Source organism: Sceloporus undulatus, chromosome 2 (genome assembly GCF_019175285.1).
Source record: "Sceloporus undulatus isolate JIND9_A2432 ecotype Alabama chromosome 2, SceUnd_v1.1, whole genome shotgun sequence".
NCBI classification, from domain to species: domain Eukaryota; kingdom Metazoa; phylum Chordata; class Lepidosauria; order Squamata; family Phrynosomatidae; genus Sceloporus; species Sceloporus undulatus.
The window spans coordinates 233,773,429-233,794,732 of NC_056523.1; the positions used below are offsets into that span (position 1 = coordinate 233,773,429).

The 21,304-nt window shown below is 37.9% G+C and overlaps 1 protein-coding gene across 2 annotated transcripts in view; it reads left to right on the plus strand.

The window, feature by feature from the left end:
• The first annotated feature begins 3,450 nt into the window (after positions 1-3,450).
• Positions 3,451-21,304, plus strand: part of BNC2 (basonuclin 2) — a 333,536-nt gene continuing 315,682 nt past the window's right edge. The window contains exon 1 of one of the 2 annotated variants that reach the window (XM_042452219.1): positions 3,451-3,709. In XM_042452219.1, the coding sequence (XP_042308153.1) occupies positions 3,614-3,709 (96 nt within the window). In that variant the 5' untranslated portion in view covers positions 3,451-3,613. The remainder of the gene's footprint in view (positions 3,710-21,304) is intronic. The other variant, XM_042452220.1, reaches the window with a different exon arrangement.

A 21,304-nucleotide genomic window follows, 5' to 3' on the forward strand; every position in this document is an offset into this window, starting at 1 on the left:
TTATTTACAACATAACCTGCCTATGCAAAACATTCTGGTAGCAGCGACAGCATTGTAGGATTTGTGATTCCTGGAGAAATGGGGACCGGGAGGGAACGGTCCATTGTCTGGTGAAAGAGTGAGTTAACACACAGCACCCTCACTTGTGGAAACAGCGTTTAAAACAAAACAGCAAACTTTCTGCACTGAGGGGAATGGAGTAATTAATTTCAAAGGGAAAAATTAACATCAGGGATGAAATTTGAGGCTGCTATCTGAAAACAACCTGATGTGTCAGTTTTCACAAAATTAAGGGTCATTCAAGTGTTACAGAATTCCTATTCAGAGGCATTTCCATGCAAGCATTTGTATGCAAGTAGTATGTGGATTGTCAGATTGTGTGTAATTTGCTGCATTTACACCAGTGCGGGGGGAAAAGATCACATTTCCCAGGGCGAGTATTCCACATCTACCTATCTTACAATGAAGTCTTGTACACTCTTGTAAGTTTGAAGCATTAATGTGGGATGGTTAGTGTGCCCTTTCCTTGTTATATAGTTACTGCAACGGTCAATGTTACCTCTTACTTGATTGGTATCTTGTTGAACCATGTGCCTTGTGCATATCCTCAAAGACATCTGGTGTGTGTTTTTTTACTGCTGAATTCTAATACACCTCTTAGAACTTTCTTTAATAGGAATGTGCCATTAAATGTACTTAGTGGTAAGAGAGGCTGTAATATGCTCTTCTGTTGGTTTCCTCTTTATTGAATTAGTAGTTGCCCCCACCTCCCTCTCCTTTGCATTTCTCTTGTATGCCATGATGTGGCCACAATGTGACATACTTCTTCTTATGCCATGTTCTGCAGCTGTTGAGCCCCCAACCACCCTCATCTCGGGTAGGTAGCATTTTGGCGGCTGCCTGGGAAGACTAGATTTGGATGTATTAGCTAGTCAGCCTAATAACCCTGTACAGACTGTATTGATTTTCTAGGAGAGAGTTTATGAACTAAATAAACTTGGAGTTGGTGTCTTAATAAACTGCTTCTCTCGGACTGTCACATTTAGTTACAGAGCTGTGCAGTTTAGGGGGGAAAAAGGCTAATTCTGTTACAGATTGTTCACAGCAGGGTCTCCAAATTAGCCCTTTGTTTTGTAATGCCACCTTGCTTGGGCTCGCTTTGAGCACATTTCTCAGTTTTACCCTAATGAGTTGCAACACTGATAATGTGGCTGATGATCTTTCATTGATTTCACTATCACTTGCTTGTCTGGTAATTGATCCGTTGCTGAGCCTCTAGTTAATTATATCGGCTTTGACATGGCCCAGTCCACTGGGAATTTCAAGTCTTGCAGAATAACAGTTTTAATAAAAGAGTCTATTACTGCAGGTGCTTGCTGCTGCATGCCAGTTGATTTTGTGCGCGTGGGTTTATTCCCCCGCTTTCCCCTCCTCTCTCCCTGGGAGTGGAGAGGACTGCAGGACAGGAGGGGAGAAAGGAGAGGTGGGGAGACCGAGCACAAGAGATGCAGAGAAGAGCAGAGAGGAGGGAGCGCTGGCTATTGACATTGTCCTTAAGCCTCCCACAAATAACAGCCATTAGTGGGAAGGTCAGGAGCTGAGCCGGCAGCTTGACTAAGGCACTGAGTACCACTTCAGAAAGCAAGAGGCTAGCAAATTTTAGAGGGAGTTTAAGTGGGTAATAGCTAGCTGTAAAGGTACAGCCACTGTTGGCACAGTTGACATGCAAGGGGTTTTTCCTGCTTCCCTCCCCCCCCATCCATGCAACAAGAATATTTTTTTATTGACCACAGGTGGACTTAATATATTTTAGGGCAACATTTCTTTAGGCTCTTGTGTTTGTTTTCTGAGATATTGAATTTGCAGCTTTGGAGACTTTTTTTTCCTTTTTCTTTTGTGCTTAATGGTAGTGAACTGGAGGGAAGTTTAACAGAAAAGCTTTCAGGAGATGCCAGGTTCTAAAGGGGAAGACACATTTGTGTCAACTTAGTGTACGCTTTCTCATCTTTTCTCATTGCCCACTAATGACACAAAGCTGCCATTGAAGCTTTCTTTTGATTCTTTTGTTGTTTTGCGAGAGACTAAGGTTTATTGTTGTTCATCAGTTAAGGAAAAGCTGCGAAAGTGGTACATTTGTCCTCTCTATTTGTAGATTGTGTTAGAAGATGAATGTTTCTTACACTTTTGAGAAAAAAACTAGACTCTCTTTTCCCCCCCTTTTAACCTGGCTTGTGTTTATGAGAGGGCATGAATTTTGTTTTACATTTCTTTTTGGAGTTATAGTGTTTATGTAATCAAGGGAGGTGTTCTCTCCCTCTCACCCCTCCCTCCAGTTACTTCTCACAGAGGAGCAAAGTATGTAACCGCTCTGGGAAATACAAAATCCATTGTTCTATATAGAAAATGCATTTAAAAAGTTGTTGATAGCAATGGCTTTTGTTTTTTTGCGTGGTCTCGTAGATGTTAACAGTCTTAATGCTGGTAATCTTAGCAGAGAAGTGTACTTCTTTTTGCTGGATAGAGGCATACCCCCCTCCTCACCTTTCTTCCTTTCTTCCATTCTCCCTTCTTTGTGATTTGGGGGTTTACTCTAGATGCTTCCTCCTGTAACTCTAAATAATTTTTTTTAAAGCTGTTGCTTTTTATCTGTTTGGAGAGGAGGAAAATGTTCCTTGAGGCATTTTAGGCAATTAACAGGAGGGGAAAAGCTGTGAGAGATGAAACATGCATGTAGTTTTTCTAGTTTTCTCTTTAAAAGAAGTTGGAGATCGTCTTATTTCCTTCCACCCCCTTCTTTTTTGGTAAGAGCTTTCTTTATTTCAAAATTTGGGCTGGGACTCTTTCAAAGTAGTTACATATATCGCCTATACGTCTATGTTTTAAAGCCTGGCCAAGTTTCGTGCGGTGTTTTGCATGCCTATTGTCTATATGAATGAGCACTTGGTTGTCTCTCTCTCCCCCCCCCCCCCCCCCCCCCTTTCTCTGTGTGGAGGGTTAGAGTCTGTGTTTAATAGGCAAGTGTCAGCAATTACATGCTGTTCTTGACAGCATTGTTGAGGAAAAACAGGGAAAGGGCCACAGCTTGTTCTTCTGAATTCACTCTGATCAGCATGCTACTTTAGAGTGTGTGCCTGTGTATCTTAAGACTGAGAGGGGGCTAGTGCAGGATGTCATTTGGTGCCTGACAGTGGAACAGTGCAGTTGACTCTCTTTTACTCTGCTATCCAATGACATCCAGTGGCTGAGAGTATGAAGCTGATGGTTGGGTCTCTTCAGTGCTGCATGCACACCTGACAGGCAGCTGTTAAGCCAAGCAAAGGCGAGCTTGGGGAGTTACAGTGTATGCATAAATGATAGGGGTATCTGTGCAGAAGGTGCGAAAGAAGCTCTGGCCCCCTCCCCAAAGCCCCCCTTTCCCAAATGAAATGCACAGAGCAGCTAGTTTAACTACCCTACACTCCTGCTACTGGCTGCCAAGAAGCTCAAAAAATCCACCTTCACTTTTCAGTCAGAAGAGGCAGAAGTGGATGTGAGAGACAGAGACACCCAGAGACACTCAGAGCGAAAGAGGGCAAGAGACTTGACTTTAAGAGACTCCTGCACTGACAACTCCATGCAGTTCGGAACAAGAGCAGCAGCGACCGACTCTGGTTTCATGGGGACATGGCAGAACGCTGACACGAACCTCTTGTTCAGAATGTCCCAGCAGGTATGTGACTTTACTTTTCATGCCACATGTTCAAGTGTCGTCGCTCTGTCGTTGGGTTTCTTTTGTGTGTGTGTATTTGTCTATAGTTTTGCATTTTATCCCCCCTCCCTTGTCTGCATTTCACTTTAGTTTTAAAGTTAACACTGGACAATTTCTGTAGTGTCATAAGGAAGTCATTGGAATGTTCCTGCTGACTTCACTACATCCTCAAGAGCTTTGTTTTTTAAAGGAAAGAAATAACAAAATAAGACAACTCTGATATTGTTTTTAAATTAAAGCTGCCCTTGTATTTAAAGTTTTCAAACCAGATCATTTCACTTATGGCAAAATTTGTTGCCTTTGTTTTCCTTTGTTTTCTTTCCTTTCCCCCCCTTCCCTCTCTTTCTCCCTTTCTCTTTTTAAATAAAAAAGTGTCTTAGTATTCTGGCAAAACATTTCTTTCTTTATCTCCCCCCCCCCATATATGCAAGCCTCCCATATCAAAACTGATACTAAACTTGGGAGGGGGCCCCTCAGAGCAGCTTAATTGAGTTCAGGTGGCAAAAAACAGCCTTATGCAGGACCCCAGGAAAGGGGGAGAGAGCTCAGTTGTGCTGGAATAGCTGCCAGCGCAGAGCAGAGGGTCTTAGAGGAGACAGTTTCAATTGCTAGTCTCATACTCACACACACACACGCTCACACTGTTTCTGTGGAGCTGTGTCTTGGCATCCTCCCCAGAGCAGTTCCTTCACCGGGGGGGTGCGTTTAAGGCAGCCTGGTATGGCCATTCTTGACGGGAAAGCTAAAATGTTAACGGCAAGGCCAATAATAACTGATAATTAATCACAGGGGCTGCTGGTGTCTCCGTACCACACACTTGGTGATACACACCTGAGCATGCTGTGGCTACTCTTTCACAAGCCCTTTGGCTCTTCTGCCTGAAAAACACACGCTCTGCATGACACATAACACCCACACACGCAGAGAGCGACACACAATTGAAATGGGCCGGGGGAAGAAACTTTAAACTTGGACTGAACTGAAGGAGGGGAGGGAAGATTTAAAAAGAGGGACTTCTTTAACAAACAAATAAATGCATATGCTAAGACTGTTTTCTCTTTTAAAAAATGGATATGCATTTTGGAAAAAGTTGCTTCATGTGCCTTGCATTAAAAAAACCTGAAGCAACAAAATGTCGTAGTGTGTAGTACCGTTCAGGGATCCCATTTATTTTCAGGGTCTTTTTTTTTAATGAATGAATTCCACTGACGTAAAAGTGCTGTCATTTATATCTTGGTTACAGCACAGGATATGGAACTTGCTCTTAGTAATGTAAAGGAAAGAGCATTTGCTGTTAAATTTTAGGAAAAGGGGGGAAATTAAAAGTCAGACTAACCAATCCTGAGGAGTTAAGCAGAGATCAAGTTTGCAATGTACAACAGTTGCATATAGAACAGAGTTTTAACTGCATGGCTCTCTCTCTCTCCATAGGATGCCTGCATTCAAATAAGGTATATTTAGATCTATCCTGTAGAGGGACCCTGATTACAACTGATCCCAGCTTACCGTACAGAAATATAATCAACATAAGCTAAAATGCAATTCTTTATGTAATATTCCTTACTCATAAAAATAAAAAGGACTCAGTTAAGAAGAACATTTCAGATGTTCTGTCTTTGACACTTCAGACAGGTTTAAATGTTCATTTTATTGGAGTGTGTGTGATATTTTCCATACTTAGCTGTTTTTATGTTCATATCCTACTAAGAGAATGACAGATTTCTGAATTTACCTGTCATTCTCTTCCTATATATTTAAATGCAGTAATATGCATTATGGCTTAAATACTTTGAATAAACCCTTTTTTCCTGCTTTGGCAATGTAAGAGTTAACTAGAGCCAGATAAAGATCAATTGATAAATCACTCTTGAGCCACATACAGTGTTGGATTGCTCATTTGAGTTTCCAACTTTTCCAGAGTTAGAAATTCATAGTTTTGGCGAAGACTAAAAAGCAGTTAATAGTAGGGAAGGACAAAGTCTAAGAGAAGGATGTCTATGTCTAAAAAAATATAACAGAAATAATTGTTGCCCATTTGCAGCTCACTTGTAATTGTTGTTGTTGTTGTTAGTTTTGCTATTGCATGAGAACCTTTAAAATGCTCTCTCCCCCCTCCCCATTTCATTACTGGACACATATGGTCATGTTTATTTTCTGACTCTGTGTTGAGAAAAGAATAATAATATGTGTAGTGTATGGCTAAATGCATGGCAGATGCTGTATCAGTGTGGATCACTCCACTGGAATACACATACAGACACAGTAGCGTTGTAAAGGTGGTAATGATGAACATATTTATTTTGAAAGTGTGTGCTTTGCCTTTTTATCCATGGTGGTTAGAATACTGTTGTCTGCCTAAAACATTCTGCCTGGATAAACTTAGGGGTTTGTATACAGATCCCCGCCTCCCCCTCACCACAATGTAAGAGGGTAAGTTCATTCCATTAGTAATGGGTAAAAGTTTTAACTTTAAAAAACCTTGCTAATTCTATGTAAAACACATTTTTAAATAAAGAACTGTTTGCCAGGGCACCTGAAAACATGCTTGGCAGGAACAAGTGTAAGGTTTTCTTTCCTTCTAAAAGTACTGTCAGAGTTGATTACATACATTTCACCCCCACTCCATGTGTCCCCTTATATGTTTCTTATAATTCTGGTTTTAGAGCTATTATTATTAGTGAATTTCTGCCTTGCGTCTAAAAGTAGAAGTAGTATAGGAGATGCTTATATCACAAGCAAAAGTTTTGCTTGCTTTAATAAAAATGTTTAGTGGGACATTTGGGACAATCTGGAATCATTTTTTTCCTCTTAGGCAATAAAATACATGGAATAAAGTATTATTGCCATATACAATAAAATATTTGCTTAGGTTGGAATTAAATGGTAATTTTAATTTCAGGTGGATTTGTGATACAGTGACGGAAAGCCAATAGCTGTACAGAGAGCAGTATAAAAACTTCATTTGTACTGTGTTGCATGTTTTTAGAGGATGTAATGGAGAGAAATAATTGTACAAATACCACAGAGATTGTAGGCAAGTTTTTTATGTGCCATCAAGTAATCCACGCATCCCTGATACAGGGTAAGCATGGAAATTCCCCTTATCATAAGACAGTTATACCTGGTTCACAAGAGAAGGTTTAGGATTAGAGGAGAGGAGTAAGAAATGAGATCTGTAGGGTGTGTGTGTGTGTTTTGTAAGATCAAAATATTTGGCTATTTAACCTTAAGTTGGCTCTGTACAAGAACCTTAAAAAAGAAAAAAGAAGAAAAACAAACACAGCATGTTTGTAGATCCTTTGAAAGGGCCATTCCTGTACTGGATAGAGAAATAGTTGCTGATAACCTCGAAGAACATAAATTTAAACTTTTTAAGGAAAGTTCTTCTTTGGTTTACTTTGATCAGTGACAAGTTGAGAATGACCAGAAACCTTTGGCTTCTGTTCCCTAGCCCTCGGTAGACACCAGGATTCAGTTCAGGGTGTGTGTGCTCACACAGGCCATCTTATACACACAGGAATGTCCCATTCCAGTTTGTAAGTACTTGTCTAAAAACTAGAACAAGAAGGCCTATTTTTGACTGATAAATAAAAATAGAAAGCTTTCCTGATTTTTTCTGCTTTCATAAATGTTTTGTATCTTTGTCAGAATAAGAAATGTCACTCTCCTTCCTCCAGTGTACCTTAAGGGCTGTGATGTTCTAAAATACTTTTAAGCAATGAGACCGTAACAGCAAAATAGCAATAACCCACAATGACATAAAATGCCAGAGATGAGCAGAGGTTTTGTAGAGCTCTTCTCCTGTGTCAAATGCAAAGGAGAAATTTCTCTTGAAAATAACTCTTCAGCCAGCTAAAAGGGTACTATCAGGATTACACACACAGTAAGTTAAAATTCATTCAGTGATGTAATAAAATTAACCACATAATTGCATTTTGTTACTGTATCTTACTAAATGACAACTGTCTGACATTCTTGTACACTTGCCTTATTTAACTTCCGGCAAATGTTATTAGTAGTGACAATTTTCCTATTGTGCATTAGATTCCCTCATTAGCATGATGTCTTCAATTATCACCAGAAAAACCATTTCCTAGTCAGGTGAGGAGTAAGCAAGGAAACTAAAAAATCAGATCAGTAGATGTTTTTAATGTGGATATATGTATCCATTAGAGACATTGAAGGGGAGGCGAGGAGGTTGTCGTATGCTCCCTGTCTGTGTTTGTCTGTGTTATAAATGCTTCCTGTTTTTCTCATATAAAAATCTACCTATTCTAGGAAAAGAGTTTGTGCTGCAAATATGTGAAATATGCACATCTAATGCATGGTAGAAATTGTTAGGTTGAAAGTTAAGAGTACCGCATGCAATTTTAGTTATGCCAGTGTACTGATAATTGCCAACCAGCAGAGAAGACACATATTCCATTTACTGAACTGGTAAATAAATCAGAAATGTGTCTACATCTAACTACAGATCAAATGCACCAAGAGTGCAGAAAAAAAGTTTAAGATTGTTTAACATGTAAAAGCATTTTTATTGACTCCTGTGTTCTGAATTCCCTTTTACAGTACATTTAATTTTTTTTAAGGAAAGGATAATACCTAGTTATAAAAATACATAAACGTGAGATGTATCTTAATAGTTAGGTGTATCTTTACAAAAGAAGACCAATACAGAGATCTCAGTGGTGTCCTGTTTATTAGCAGTTATTTGAAATTAGATCATTCTGGTGTTTTATTTTTCATATACAGTGTTGAGGGTAATTTTGCCATGCTTATTTCTTTTGTTCAAAAGTACCTCTTGCCTGATGGTAAAATGATAGATGCCACACAGTTTATTCCTTCAAATGCATGCTGGCTTTACAAGTTTGTTGATGTTAAAAAGTTACCATAAGTACTTCAGCGCGAGGTGTGTGTGTGTGTGTTTTAAAGTACTTGGCCTTGAAGAGAAAAAAGTACTTTATGCCACATGGTATATTACTACTTGGGCATATTTATGTCATTCACAGCATGAATATTTGCAGATGGCTGAGGTAGTGATGAATAGACTGGGAGGGAAAAACCTAGGAAGTACCTTTCTTCAAACCTTTCTTTACACCTATAATATATGTGTACAAGAGCCAACAGTATTCTTCTCCTTTTATGTATAATGTCGTATCTCCATAATTGTCACTTGTTCTCTTGTGCATAGGAATGTCTGTCTGTCAATATGGCATACAGGTTTTACAGCCATATGTCTGCATCTGTATGTGTGCTGCAGAAAGATTTCTTTTCTACTGTATCATCATCGGCAAATCCCTATGATTTCAATAGTATTTATTCACAAGAAACTGCTAGCAAAAGTGTGCTTCTTACTCACATTAAATAATGTATTTAGATGTAACATCACATCTCAAGAATTTTCATTTACTTTTTTTGCATGTATGCATGTGAATGTGTATCTATAAAAATACAACATGCAGGTTTGTATCCATATTTTCCCTGTGTGTGTGTGTGTGTGTGTGTGTGTGTGTGTGTGTATGCACACACACGCACATTAAATATAATCAATTTTTTCTAGCACATTATTCTGATGTCCTACTGATTGATTGTAATTTACTTGCAACCAATGGATTAGAATAGGGTTGCTTATCTAACACGCATAAGGGCATGTGTGTTTACCTACGTACCATAGGTTTTATATGAAAGCACATACATATGCATGCGTTTACACAGGTTTTGTATTTCAAAGTATTATGTTTTGGATGTTTTTATATGTGGGAAGTACACAGTTGAGCGGTGGTTATCTGTGAGAGAGAGGGGGGGAAGAAAGGGAGGCAGGGAGGGAAGATGCTCAGAGGCATGTATGTAAGAGAAATATTTCATGGAAGTATTGTTTTACGTATGTGGACAAGCAAGATGTTTGCATTTCGTCAGATAGTAGTGCATGATATCTCTTCTTGCAACTTCAAAGCCATATATCATTTGCCATTACATGAACCACAGAGACATTTACTCCGGTGACGTAAAGAATACTCTGAAGGATGAATAAAAATGTCAGCACTGTGGTACAATGTAGATTTGAGCTGCTGGTTTTAAAATGGTTAATTTGGGATCCTGATGGATCTCATTCAGATTAACACAGCAGCATTTGGAGATGTAGCAGCAGCAGCAGCAGCAGCAGCAGCAGCAGCAGCAGCAGCAGCAGCATTGTCTCCTGCTTCAAGGATGCTTTGCCTTGACTTCTAACCCTAGCTAATTAGATGCTGAATAAAGCATCTCTGAGACGTTGGGGGCAAAAGTGAGTTGGTCACAGCTGAGGCAAGATTGCAGGGACTGTGGTGATAGTGAAAGAATTCTCATTCACCAGGTCATTATGACACTGTAAGCGATTGCAAGGGAACACTCTGTTTCCTGATACAGAGCTGGCGTCACAAGTTAGAAACAACAAAAAAGCTCTATTGAATTTTCTCCCATTCACCAGTAATGTTCAATGTCTGCACTGAGACTTTTTATATCACTCTAATTTTCATTCGTGTAGGTCACTAGAGCTTCACAGCGTACATTTTCAGAATCTAGCATTTCAAATATGCCAAGCAGGTTTAAAAAGTCAAAAAAGAAGAAATCATCAGAAAGAAGTGGGTAATGGGGAGAGATGAAAATGTAAGGTCAGAAATGATCACCCCTACATTACGCTTGAACTTCGGTAGCAAAGTGATCACCTGCAATTCACAACATAATTATACCCGAATGCTGAATTTACGTTAGCTATTTTACAAGTCCTGTGAGTTTTGTGTGTAAAAGAACAGGGCACTATAGGACTCTTTTAGCAGAAGAGGTTCTGCTGAGGCTCCCAAGTGGAAAGTGAGCCTAGTAATAATCAATATGTTTTCCTGTCATGACATGAATGACCAAACCTGTCCTAACTAGTCTGTCAAAATAAAAATAAAAATAAATGATAAGATCACTAGAGAAGGCCTTTCCTTAGAGGCAGCTGGGATTAAGAATTGTTTTAAGAATAGACAGCTATCTGACATGTTACTGTTACTTCTGGTGTGAGAAATGGGACATCTACTACCCTAAACATGGCACTACATTTTTGAATAAGGATTAATGCACAATATATCAGATTTTGTATTCTATCATACCACCCAAAAGTGATGAGAAACAGCCATATTTGGTAAAATGAGTAGCAGGCATACAGGGGAAGGAATAAATATCAGATAAAATGTGTACATGTTTTAAAATTTACAAACAGTAATGTAAGTGCACAGGAAGGGGAACGTATTTATGGCATTCTTATATATGTAATAGTAAGGCCACAAATAACTTCGAAACTCGCATGCTACAGTTTGTTTATCTCTTTCAGTCTATGTGTATACAATGGTTTGTGTCCGTGTTCAACATGGAGTGGGTTGTTTTTGGTGTGTTCCTCTGTGCTGATGTGACAAAATGTATCCAAGAAATGGATTTGCTGACAAAGGACTAATTTTATGAATTTAACTTTCATTATGCAAAAACAATAAGAGTACTAGTATTTAAGCTACACTTGCAGCATTCCTGGTTTATATTCGGTATAAATCTAGGAACAGTAACATTTGGGGATGTACTGAGTAGGATTCTCCACAGTGAGCAAGAATGTTATCAGAGGACAACATTCCTTTCATTTGTTTGGATTACACAAGTGTTTGAAATTTATTGTATATGATCATTTTAAAGAATGTAGCACCTTTTCCAAAACATTCAGGTGTTTCTGTATATTAAAGAAAATTTAATGACACAATTATCATGTAAAATATAAAAAATAAATAAAGCAAAACAATTATTTTAATACATTGCAGTGACACATACATATGCACGTATATTTATTTCAGTGGAACACAATCCAGTCGAATGTAAACCGGTATAATGCTGTTTTAATTTCTTGGCAATAAGTCTCATTGGGCTTGCTGGCTATTCTACATAAACATGCACAGGATCAGGTTGAAATCCTAATGGAAATCAATGGAAGTTGATCACACATGCTATTTTTTTCACACGACACTAAAACATACATTATCCTTTCTAATGCTGTTTGTGTCATAGGTGAATATTTCTAATGATCAACATAAGCTGGAACAAAAATGAAATTTATATTGTAGGTAGTATAGGTTTAAAAAGAAAAAGGAAACCTCTTTTGTATTTTACACTTAAATATTTATTGTTAATAAGGGAAACTCCATATTGGGGTACATCTTTACAATAATAGAATCATAAGCAAAAAGACGGATAGCAGTGAACTAGTTTTTTTAAAATACAGTAATCCTTACTTTCTTGGCACATTGCATATGAAACACAAGATTGAGTTGCATAGGAAGCAAAGCCACTGTCATTTTTGTCAGTTACAGTGTTTTATTTTAAACCTCTGAATGTAAACTAGAAAGCAATATGTTCCACTAGTATGGCCTAATTTACCTGGTAAACAATTATGTACATCAGTTTTACTGTCCTACAAACCATAATGTTTTTCAAAAGATATTCTTAGATTTGTACAGCTTCCCTTCAAAGGTTTAAATATTTGCAGTTGTAATATTGTAACAGTTTGATCCATTTGCATTTTTAGGAGAGTATGTGGGGTACTTCCTTGCCTTTGCTGTCTTACCTTAGGAAAAAAATAGGTCACCACATGTGTTTCAGTAATTCCTGAAGCGCGACAGAGATAAAAGAATTCTTTATTTTGTTTCATTTTTGCAATCAGGTGTTTAGAGAAGTAAAGACTACTTAAAAGGGATAGATTAAATGGCAGCATGGGTGTTAGCCATTGAAAATATGCATTGGGTTTTGCATAGTTTGTAGAGGTGCCCACAGTTTGGTGATGACATGGAGAAAGTCCCAGTATTTTTCCTCATGAATATGCCTGTAAGAGAAAAATGTGTGACCAGATGCCTTGGCTTATCAAGGTATAGTGTTGAAAAGCTGCTCAATCCAGTCTTTATGGCATATCAGAAGGAACAGGGTATACTGCATACTTAAGTGATTTTCCAGTATTGGTGTTTTCTGAACAGCAAGAATTTCTTTTAGGCTTTCATTGTTTCCCAGGCCAGTGAAATAAAGTACAATGAAGCATCTCTTTTGTGGAAAATACTTTTGACAATGAATTCTGTTTTCCATGCAGAGAACTGTTAAGACAGGACATATTAAGTTTGCCTTTATTTATTGTAGCTCAAATCTGTGAATGATGTTGAATGTCCCAATGTTAAATGTTATAATTACTTATGAGTGAAATATTTTGCTGTAATAAATCTTTGGAGACAGCAATAATATTTTTTTTAAAATTAAATTTTGGAATTGGAAAAAAGATGTTTTGTATTTGTAATGGGCATATTGAATCCAACATTGAAATCAAACAGTGTGGGAGTTAAGCATGTGTTTCACACTCTCCTGATGAAATCAGTGACTAAACCATCCTGTCCATATGCGTATTTACTCTAAAGCAAGCCCTACCCTATTCTGTGGAAGTTACATCCTAGTATGTGTGTTTAGGTTTGGTTTTATGCATAACTAAATCTTGGCTATTAAAAAAAAGAGAGAAAACATTGTAAGTTTGTCAACTACATTAAAGTAGCTTTTAGTGGCTATTTGCTCTCGAGACAATTGATCTAAAATTTACATTTTCCAGGAACATTTGAAATAACTGTCTGGAGTGAGGAAAATATCACACACTAATGAAGACTACATGTGGAAAAATATATAATTACTTCCAGCTGGCTTTATGCAGTAACAAAACTAATATTAAATTGAGAAGCTTAATTACCATGGATTTTATTATATTATTTTTGCATGCAGAGGGAATGTTACCATTCTGATGTTAAAATCTGGATCTAAATATTTGTAAAAGCACAAAAGCACTTGGTTTTGGAATAATCAGGCATGAAAACGGAACACCCTCTTGATATTTCCACCCTCCCTGAATACCCTACAGCACTTGACATTGCCAGCATGCCTTCTGCAGCTGGTGGCATATGACTGTCATTTTGCAGGCAGGATATACGGAGAGATTTTACACAATGGAGGCATTCATGAAAGCATTCCTCATCTGGGACTCCTGCAAACCCTCATTTTATTGACCCTGTCAGGCTTTAACTGGTATGCTGTCAGGTTATATGTTGCTTTATCTATATTAGCTCCCCCCCATTTTAAATTAGAAATCACCCAGAGTTTGGGGCAAGGGAAGCAGGGAGTAGAAATACTTTCATCACTCAGATCCAGCATTTTATACCTAGAGAGATTTGCATAGAGCGTCCTGCATGAGGATAGGTTCATCTGTTCTTTGGGTACAGGGACCAAAATAATATTAAATGATACATATTTTATAACAGGAAGGTATTAAGGTACTGAGGAGATAATTCAGATTTTCTTCCAGTAGGTGGCAAAACTTTTGTTTGTTCATTGTATCCCAGATTGTACTCACAGACTTTATGCTGACTTTGGGTGCAATGTAGCCAAAGCACTGTTAAGTCACATTGATTTTTCTTTTTAAATGAAAGCTTAACAAATTGTTAAAAGAGACAGGTAACTGTGTTTTATATCTCTTTGCCCACTTCTTGAAAAAATCAAAGTCAGCCTTCCACAATGTTGCACCTTCCAGAGGTGATGGGATTTGCACAGTTGCTACCCAATATAATCAAGGGCCATGGTGGCTGGGGCTGATAATAGTTGTAGTCCAACATGTACAGAACACATCATGTCTAGGTAAGCGTGGCCTGTGTTGTGATGCCATTGTGCTATGCACTACTCCATCGCCATGGCCATTATGTAAGAAAGGGACAGTCCAATGCACACTATTACATCACAAAATGTGTAATGTTTTTCTAAACGTTACAGAGAAGAGATTGGAAATGGGCATTCCTTGGCAAGAGTTCCATGTCTCTCATGGCATCTAGATAAGTTTTAAACCTCTACTGTATTCAAATCCCCTAGGTATCTTTATTTAGGTTTAAGTCTCAGATCACTCATCATTGATCAGCAAGTTCCACCGAGATCAGGATATCCTATATCCAGCTGAGTTTAGAAAATAGTTTAGAAAAGATTGTATTCACCATTTTAAATACAAACAGTACAATGTAAGATGCATTCACCTGAAGGGGTGTCTAAAACATTTTATCAGGTGAAGAACAAACATTCTCTCCAAAATTTTACCTGTATTACTTTGATTTGCCATAAATTACAGAAATTCTCCAGGCTTCTGTTTTTCCTTTATAGTTTGCTGTGGCATTATTGCTAAAGCAATAAAATAATCACTGCCATTGTTGTGGTGGTGGTTACTTCACAAATAAAAGGTAGGATGGATTCATTTGAATATACTACTGCTTTGTAACCAAATTTGGATTCCCTATTAAAGTGGGCTTTGGGAAGTCAAACCACATCACTGCCTGGCCCTGGGAAACAAAAGTATCTTAACCAATTCCTACAATTTCTTGCTCAGAAATAACAGCCGCTACATCACGTCTTTGTTGTTAACTGTTGTTAACTGCCATCAAATCAACTTCAACTTAGGGAGACCCTATGAATGAGAGAACTCCAAGTCGTCAATAGCCCTGCTCAAGTCTTGTAGACTTAGGTTGTGGCCTCCTTAACTGAGCCCATCCATGAGTACTATGGTCTTCCTCTTTTCTTACTGCCTTCTACTTTGCCAAGCATTATTAGAATATCACACATATGCAGCCAATCTGTAAAATCTGCAATTCTATGTCATTCTTACTTGGGAATAAGCTTTATGGGTCACAGCGAGCCTTACTCCCATATAAACATGCCAATGATTTTCTTGCATGATGCCAATACTGTATACAGTAATATAAAAATGCTTAACACATCCACAAAGCAAAGCAAAACTAAACCATTATCATGGCACATGTGGGAATATTTCATAGGAAAATGCAGGTGTGTGTCTGAAAGGATGATAAGAAGAAGTCTACTCCCCCCCCCCCCCCCCCCCCAATGGAATTAATGGCCAGGAAGGACATGCAGTGGCACAGGAACACGATTCTACAACTGTCATCAACTTTGTACAACTTTGCACAAGTGTTTGCATGGTAGACTGTAACTGGGAAAAGGATCAGTCATCCAACTTATATGCAAATTACTGGTGAAATGGAAAAATGACATTGTACTATTTTAATCAGAAATGGAAAACAAATAATATGCAGATGTCAGTGTTTCCTATGCCTGAACTTTTTCTCTTGTGCTTCCTTTACAGAGTTACACACTCTTTGAATCAAATGCAAAGCCTTAATGAACAACTAGTAAATAAATTTTGTTTATAACAAACAAAAAAGCCTTCTCACAGAAAAAGATTCTATACTCACATGTCCCCATTTGTATAAACCAAAATGTAGCCTAAATAGCATAAAAACCAAAGGTCAGTATCAAGCATCTACCCCTATGGCTGAAGTCATATACCCAATTATCTGTGAGTGGTAAATTCTAAGTAGAAAAATACAGACCTCTGCTGTAAAAAGATAAATAAAAACCACCATTTTGAAGGTAGCAATAGTTGGGCTTTGTAAGCAACTAGAATCTCCTTTTCAGGTGGGTCTTGCAATGTGGGATTCAGTGCAACACAGCATCATCCTGTACTGCAGCCGTGCTTTAATACATTTTCACTGTATGGGTAAGAGCCACTATATATACTTCCCAGTCTATAAAAATAATACAAGCTAATTCACCCTTATCCAAAATACTTGGGACCAAAAAAGTTTTGGATTTTTTTGGATTTTGGAATATTTACATATACATAATGAGATCTTTAGAGAGGCCCAGGTCTAAACATGAAATTCATTAATGTTTTGTATATACTGTATGCACATAGATTGAAGGTAATTTTATACACAATATTTTTAATAATTTTGTGCATGAAACAAAGTTCATGTACACTGAACCACCTGAAAGCAAAGGTGTCACTATCTCAGCCACCCATGTGGACAGTTTTGGATTTGGGTGTATTTTGGATTTCAGAATTCCTGATAAGGGAGACTCAATCTATTTGGAAGAGCCCTTAACAGGCCTTTTTGGGTGTCACTATAATTTAATCTGGAACCAGTAATGCAAGGCAATGGTTACGCTGCATAACACTGAAGGTGGATTGCACCTTGCAGACTTCTGCTTTGCAGCTAGCTGCTTAAGGAACTGAATTGTATTGGGTTTTTCTTGCAACAGTACTATAACAGGAGGCAACAGCATTATAACTGAAGAAAAGTGAACTATATCACTTTGTTGGATTGCTTACCAATTTAGTTTAGGACTTGCATTTCTTGTAAGTCTTCTAAGACAAAATATCATGATGATATGAACCGATGGACAAATGGTTCTCATACTTAATTGCAAAACTGTTCCATTGAAATCAATGTGGTGCTCAATCTGTGCTAATTTATTCTTCGGAAGGCTACAGCAGTACTGCTGCTGATAAGTAAAAGATTTGTCATACACTTTCTCCTCTCTGCCTTTACTGTGATCACTAAATTGCTGCAAACACAGGAGTGACTAATGCACCTATTCAGGATCCCCCCCCCCCCCCTCATCTCAGGCTACCCAACCTGGGCCATTATTTTTCCTGGTCTATTTCTTACCAAATTAACAATTTAAAATCTGAATAGAGACAAATCTTAAATATCTTTTTCTTTGAGAAATAAATGGATTTCATTGTGTTAGTAGAAATACCAGGAGTCCTTAAAAAATGAAAGTGACATTTGGTTGTCATCAATAAATTAAAAAGCTGTATTCAGGTGAAGGACCAACAAGAAAAGAGAAATATGTTCAAAAGAAGATGCAAACTAAAAACATTTGTTGGAATAACAAAAGTGCTGTTCTTAATGGGCAACAATGTATTACATAGTGTTAATCAAGATTATAATATTTTGATAATGAAGTACAGTATCTCTGTTAATGTTACTTTGTATCAGGCTGGAAAATTAATAAATAGATAATATGGCTAATGTATGTTCTAATGCTTTCAAAGGGGCATAATAATGACTGACTTTTACTGGAAAGGGAATAAAGGTTTATGGCTATTCAAAAATATCAAGTTTAGTTTTTAAGTCATAAATGGCAATTGGATACCACTGAGAGGGGAAAAAAGGAAGATACATGTTTCTATATTGTGCTCTGCATGGTTCTAGAAATGAAATCATCAGATCCATAATCATCATAAATAATTCTCCAGATGCATGATTGGTATATCTGGTCCACAAAGGGAAAATCATATCAGATAATGTTCTGATTGATTTTGCAGTACAAATTAAGAATAAACATCGCCACCTGTTGTCTTGGACCACTGATAGTATGCAACACCATTTGAGAATGATTATCTCTGAAACAGTTTTCTTATTTTTTCAGTATAATGTATTCTGATGTAAATGATCAGATGCAGGAATTGATATATTTATATGTTGTGAAACACCATAGCCTTTAGCTACAAATGATCTCCCAATTTGTTCCTGTTATTACTTCCACTGCCCCCTCCCCACTGTGCAATTTAGTAATATTTAGGCATGGAAGCTTCGACTGAACACATGAAATCTTATAAAATCACAAACTAGGGAGGGCATGTAAAATGTTACATCTGGGAAGGGGGGGGAATGTGGTACAGGCAGATGCCAGCTGGAATCTTGATATATGTATGTGATCTCTTCTGTGGTACCATTTTATTGATGAGGTGGGAATGTAGCTAAACAGAAGCTACAGCTGTTTCGTTAAATAAGAATTCATACAAGCTCCAGCTGTGAACTTATGAGTCCATATTGTGGATAAATTCTCATTTAGGTACATGAATGAGTTTTACTGATGCACCTACACACCAAGCAAGAAATGCAGCCACCTATATTTGTTCCAGTTATAAATATGAAGATCATTTTGGGAATGTGGGTCCCACCACTGTCACAAGCCTGTCTGGTGAGAGGTGGCCCTTCTTAATGGTTACTTCCAGGCTATAGCATTCCCTTCTTTAGGAGGCTAAACTGGCCCCCTCTTTTCACCATCAAGTAAGGACAGGCCTTCTATGATTAATTGCAAGAGAGTATGATTGCTCTATTTTTATTTGTGTTGTTATATTTTAAATGACTGTATACTTTTAAAAATGAATGGTGTTTTAATGTGATAGATGCTTAATTTTGTTTTAACTTTTCTAATGTCTGGATTTTACCCCTTCTTTGTTTTAGCCTTGGTGAAGGCTGCCTTGGATCTCATGTTAAGAGATTAGAATAAATTAATAAATAAAAAACAAACTAAAAAGAATGAGCTAATGTAATGCATGTCTATGAAAAATTCCATGATCACCTGTATTGCCACTTAGTCTGAAACAGCATAGTTGAAACGTTTTAATGTCTCATCAAAACCAGAAGCATTTTACATGATAGAATTCTCAGATACATCTGTTAGATCTGTAACACTTTCCAGAAGTGCTTTCCCTGAAGACATTGTGAGCAGAGACTTGGGATGGAGAGGGGAGAACTGACTATGATACGCTCCCAAACTAAGGCTTGTCTATCTGTAGATGAGAGCCATTGATTGTTTTGGTTCAGCCTGGGCATCGTGGCAGGGGCTGCTCATATAATTTTAATTGTTTGATATATGTAGGATTAAGGCATGAATGAAACCGAGTACATGAATGCTTAGCACAGCCTTATGTCAAACTCAGCACATAGTTTTCATACTGACACCACCTTATTAATTGATGTAGGGCCTAAAGACCTTAAATGGCACCAGATCTTATCTGATCTTGGAACCTAAGCAGAATCAACCCAAATTAGTTCTTGGATGGGAGACCACTTATGACCACCAGCTGCTGTAGGCTATATTTCAAAGGAAGGAATTGGCAAGATGATCTTTGAATATTCCTTGGCTCAGAAAATCCTATAAAGTTAATGGGACCATCATGAATCTTCAAGCACATATGTAGACATAGGCGCATTCAGTATTTTGCATGTTATGTCAAAAGACCCTTATCAGAAACAGTGTATTCCTAATTGATTTCTCCAGGCTAATCAAATGTCAACATTTCTTAGCCAAACAGGTAATTAATTGGTTTGTGTCTTAAACTGAAGGCCATTTTGTTGTTGATTTTCTTTGGAAGAATAAAGAAAGAAAATTCTTGATTAAATTGCAGATGGCATGAGCAGAGGGTGGGACAAGACATTGGTAATTATCAAGAAATGTTGGGTGAATCAGGACACTTTCAGGTTCTTTTTAGAGTGCAGGTAGTTTCGTACAGTTTGTTTCCACAACCAAATGGAAACAGGGAAGACTGAAAAAGAGGCACAACCAGATATGAACAATTTGTTTTACTGCCTAGTCAACTAATTCAAATCAAGTGACTGGTGCTGCCTGTAACGAAGCATCCACAAAGTGTGTAAGGATGAGACTGGTATGCCTTTAAAAAAAGTGAAAAGTTAAATGTCAACACAGCTGCAGCTTACCACTTTTTGAAACCTTTCACCTGGGAGTTAGATAAAATATCTTGAATTTGGGCAAGGGGGTGGGAGAAAGCACTGTTTGAAATGCTATTAATTCTTCCAAAAAAACATTTGTACTTTTTGCTTGACTAGATAAATCTACAGTGGTCCCCCCCTCCCCAGTTTCATGTGCCAGGCTGTTTTTTTCATTATCGTTTCCTTGTCTGCCGTGTTTATCTTCTCTGAAAATGCTGAAATGTAAGCTATTTCAGCTCTGGGTGGGTGGCATAGCTGTTCAAAAAAGAAACAGAATGAGCATTTCATTTAAACTCTACAAACCACTGAGAGAACTTAATGCAACTGAATAAAGTGAAAAACATTTAAAAAGAAAGAAAGAAATCTCACTTTCCATTCTAAATAACCTTGGGGCTTTTTAGTTGGATACCTCCAAGTTGACACATTTCACACCGGATGGAATGACAGTGGCACTCAGCAGATCCTTAATGTTCCACAGAACTCTCTTCACTTTTTTATGAACTCCAAAAGCGTGCTCATCCTTAACAAAATGTCAAGTTAAAACATGTCACTTTGCTGTTACTTGCTTGCCTTTAATCAAAAGACTACTCTTAATGGTCTGTTTTACTGCAGGCAGTTGTAAAAGAAGCTTCCCAGTAGTGCTTCTTACCCATGTCTGCTGTCATCCCAAGTTCTCATCCTAAGGCTGCATCTGCTCTGCAGAAACGATGCAGCTTGACACTGCTTTAACTAGCATGGCTCAGTGCTATGGAGTCCTGGGATTTGTAGTTTGTTGTGGCACCAGAGCTTTCTGACAGAGAAGGCTAAATATCTTGCAAAACTGCAAACCCCAGAATTCCAAATAGCATTGAGGCATGGTAGTTAAAGTCATGTTAAACTGCATTATTTCTGCAGCCCAGATGAAGCTTTAGGTGCAGCAACACAAAAAAGAATAATAGGTTCAAGAATGAGAAGATCAAAGCAGAAGTAAGACAGGTGCCACACAGAGCAGTTCTGTCCCAAACAAGGGCTATTTGAATGTTTTGGGGAAAGATAAATTTTCATTTAACAGGCACACATTAATGCTGGCCATACTGCTGATGGGTTTGTTCCCTCCAACTGTGTATTCTTTCATAGT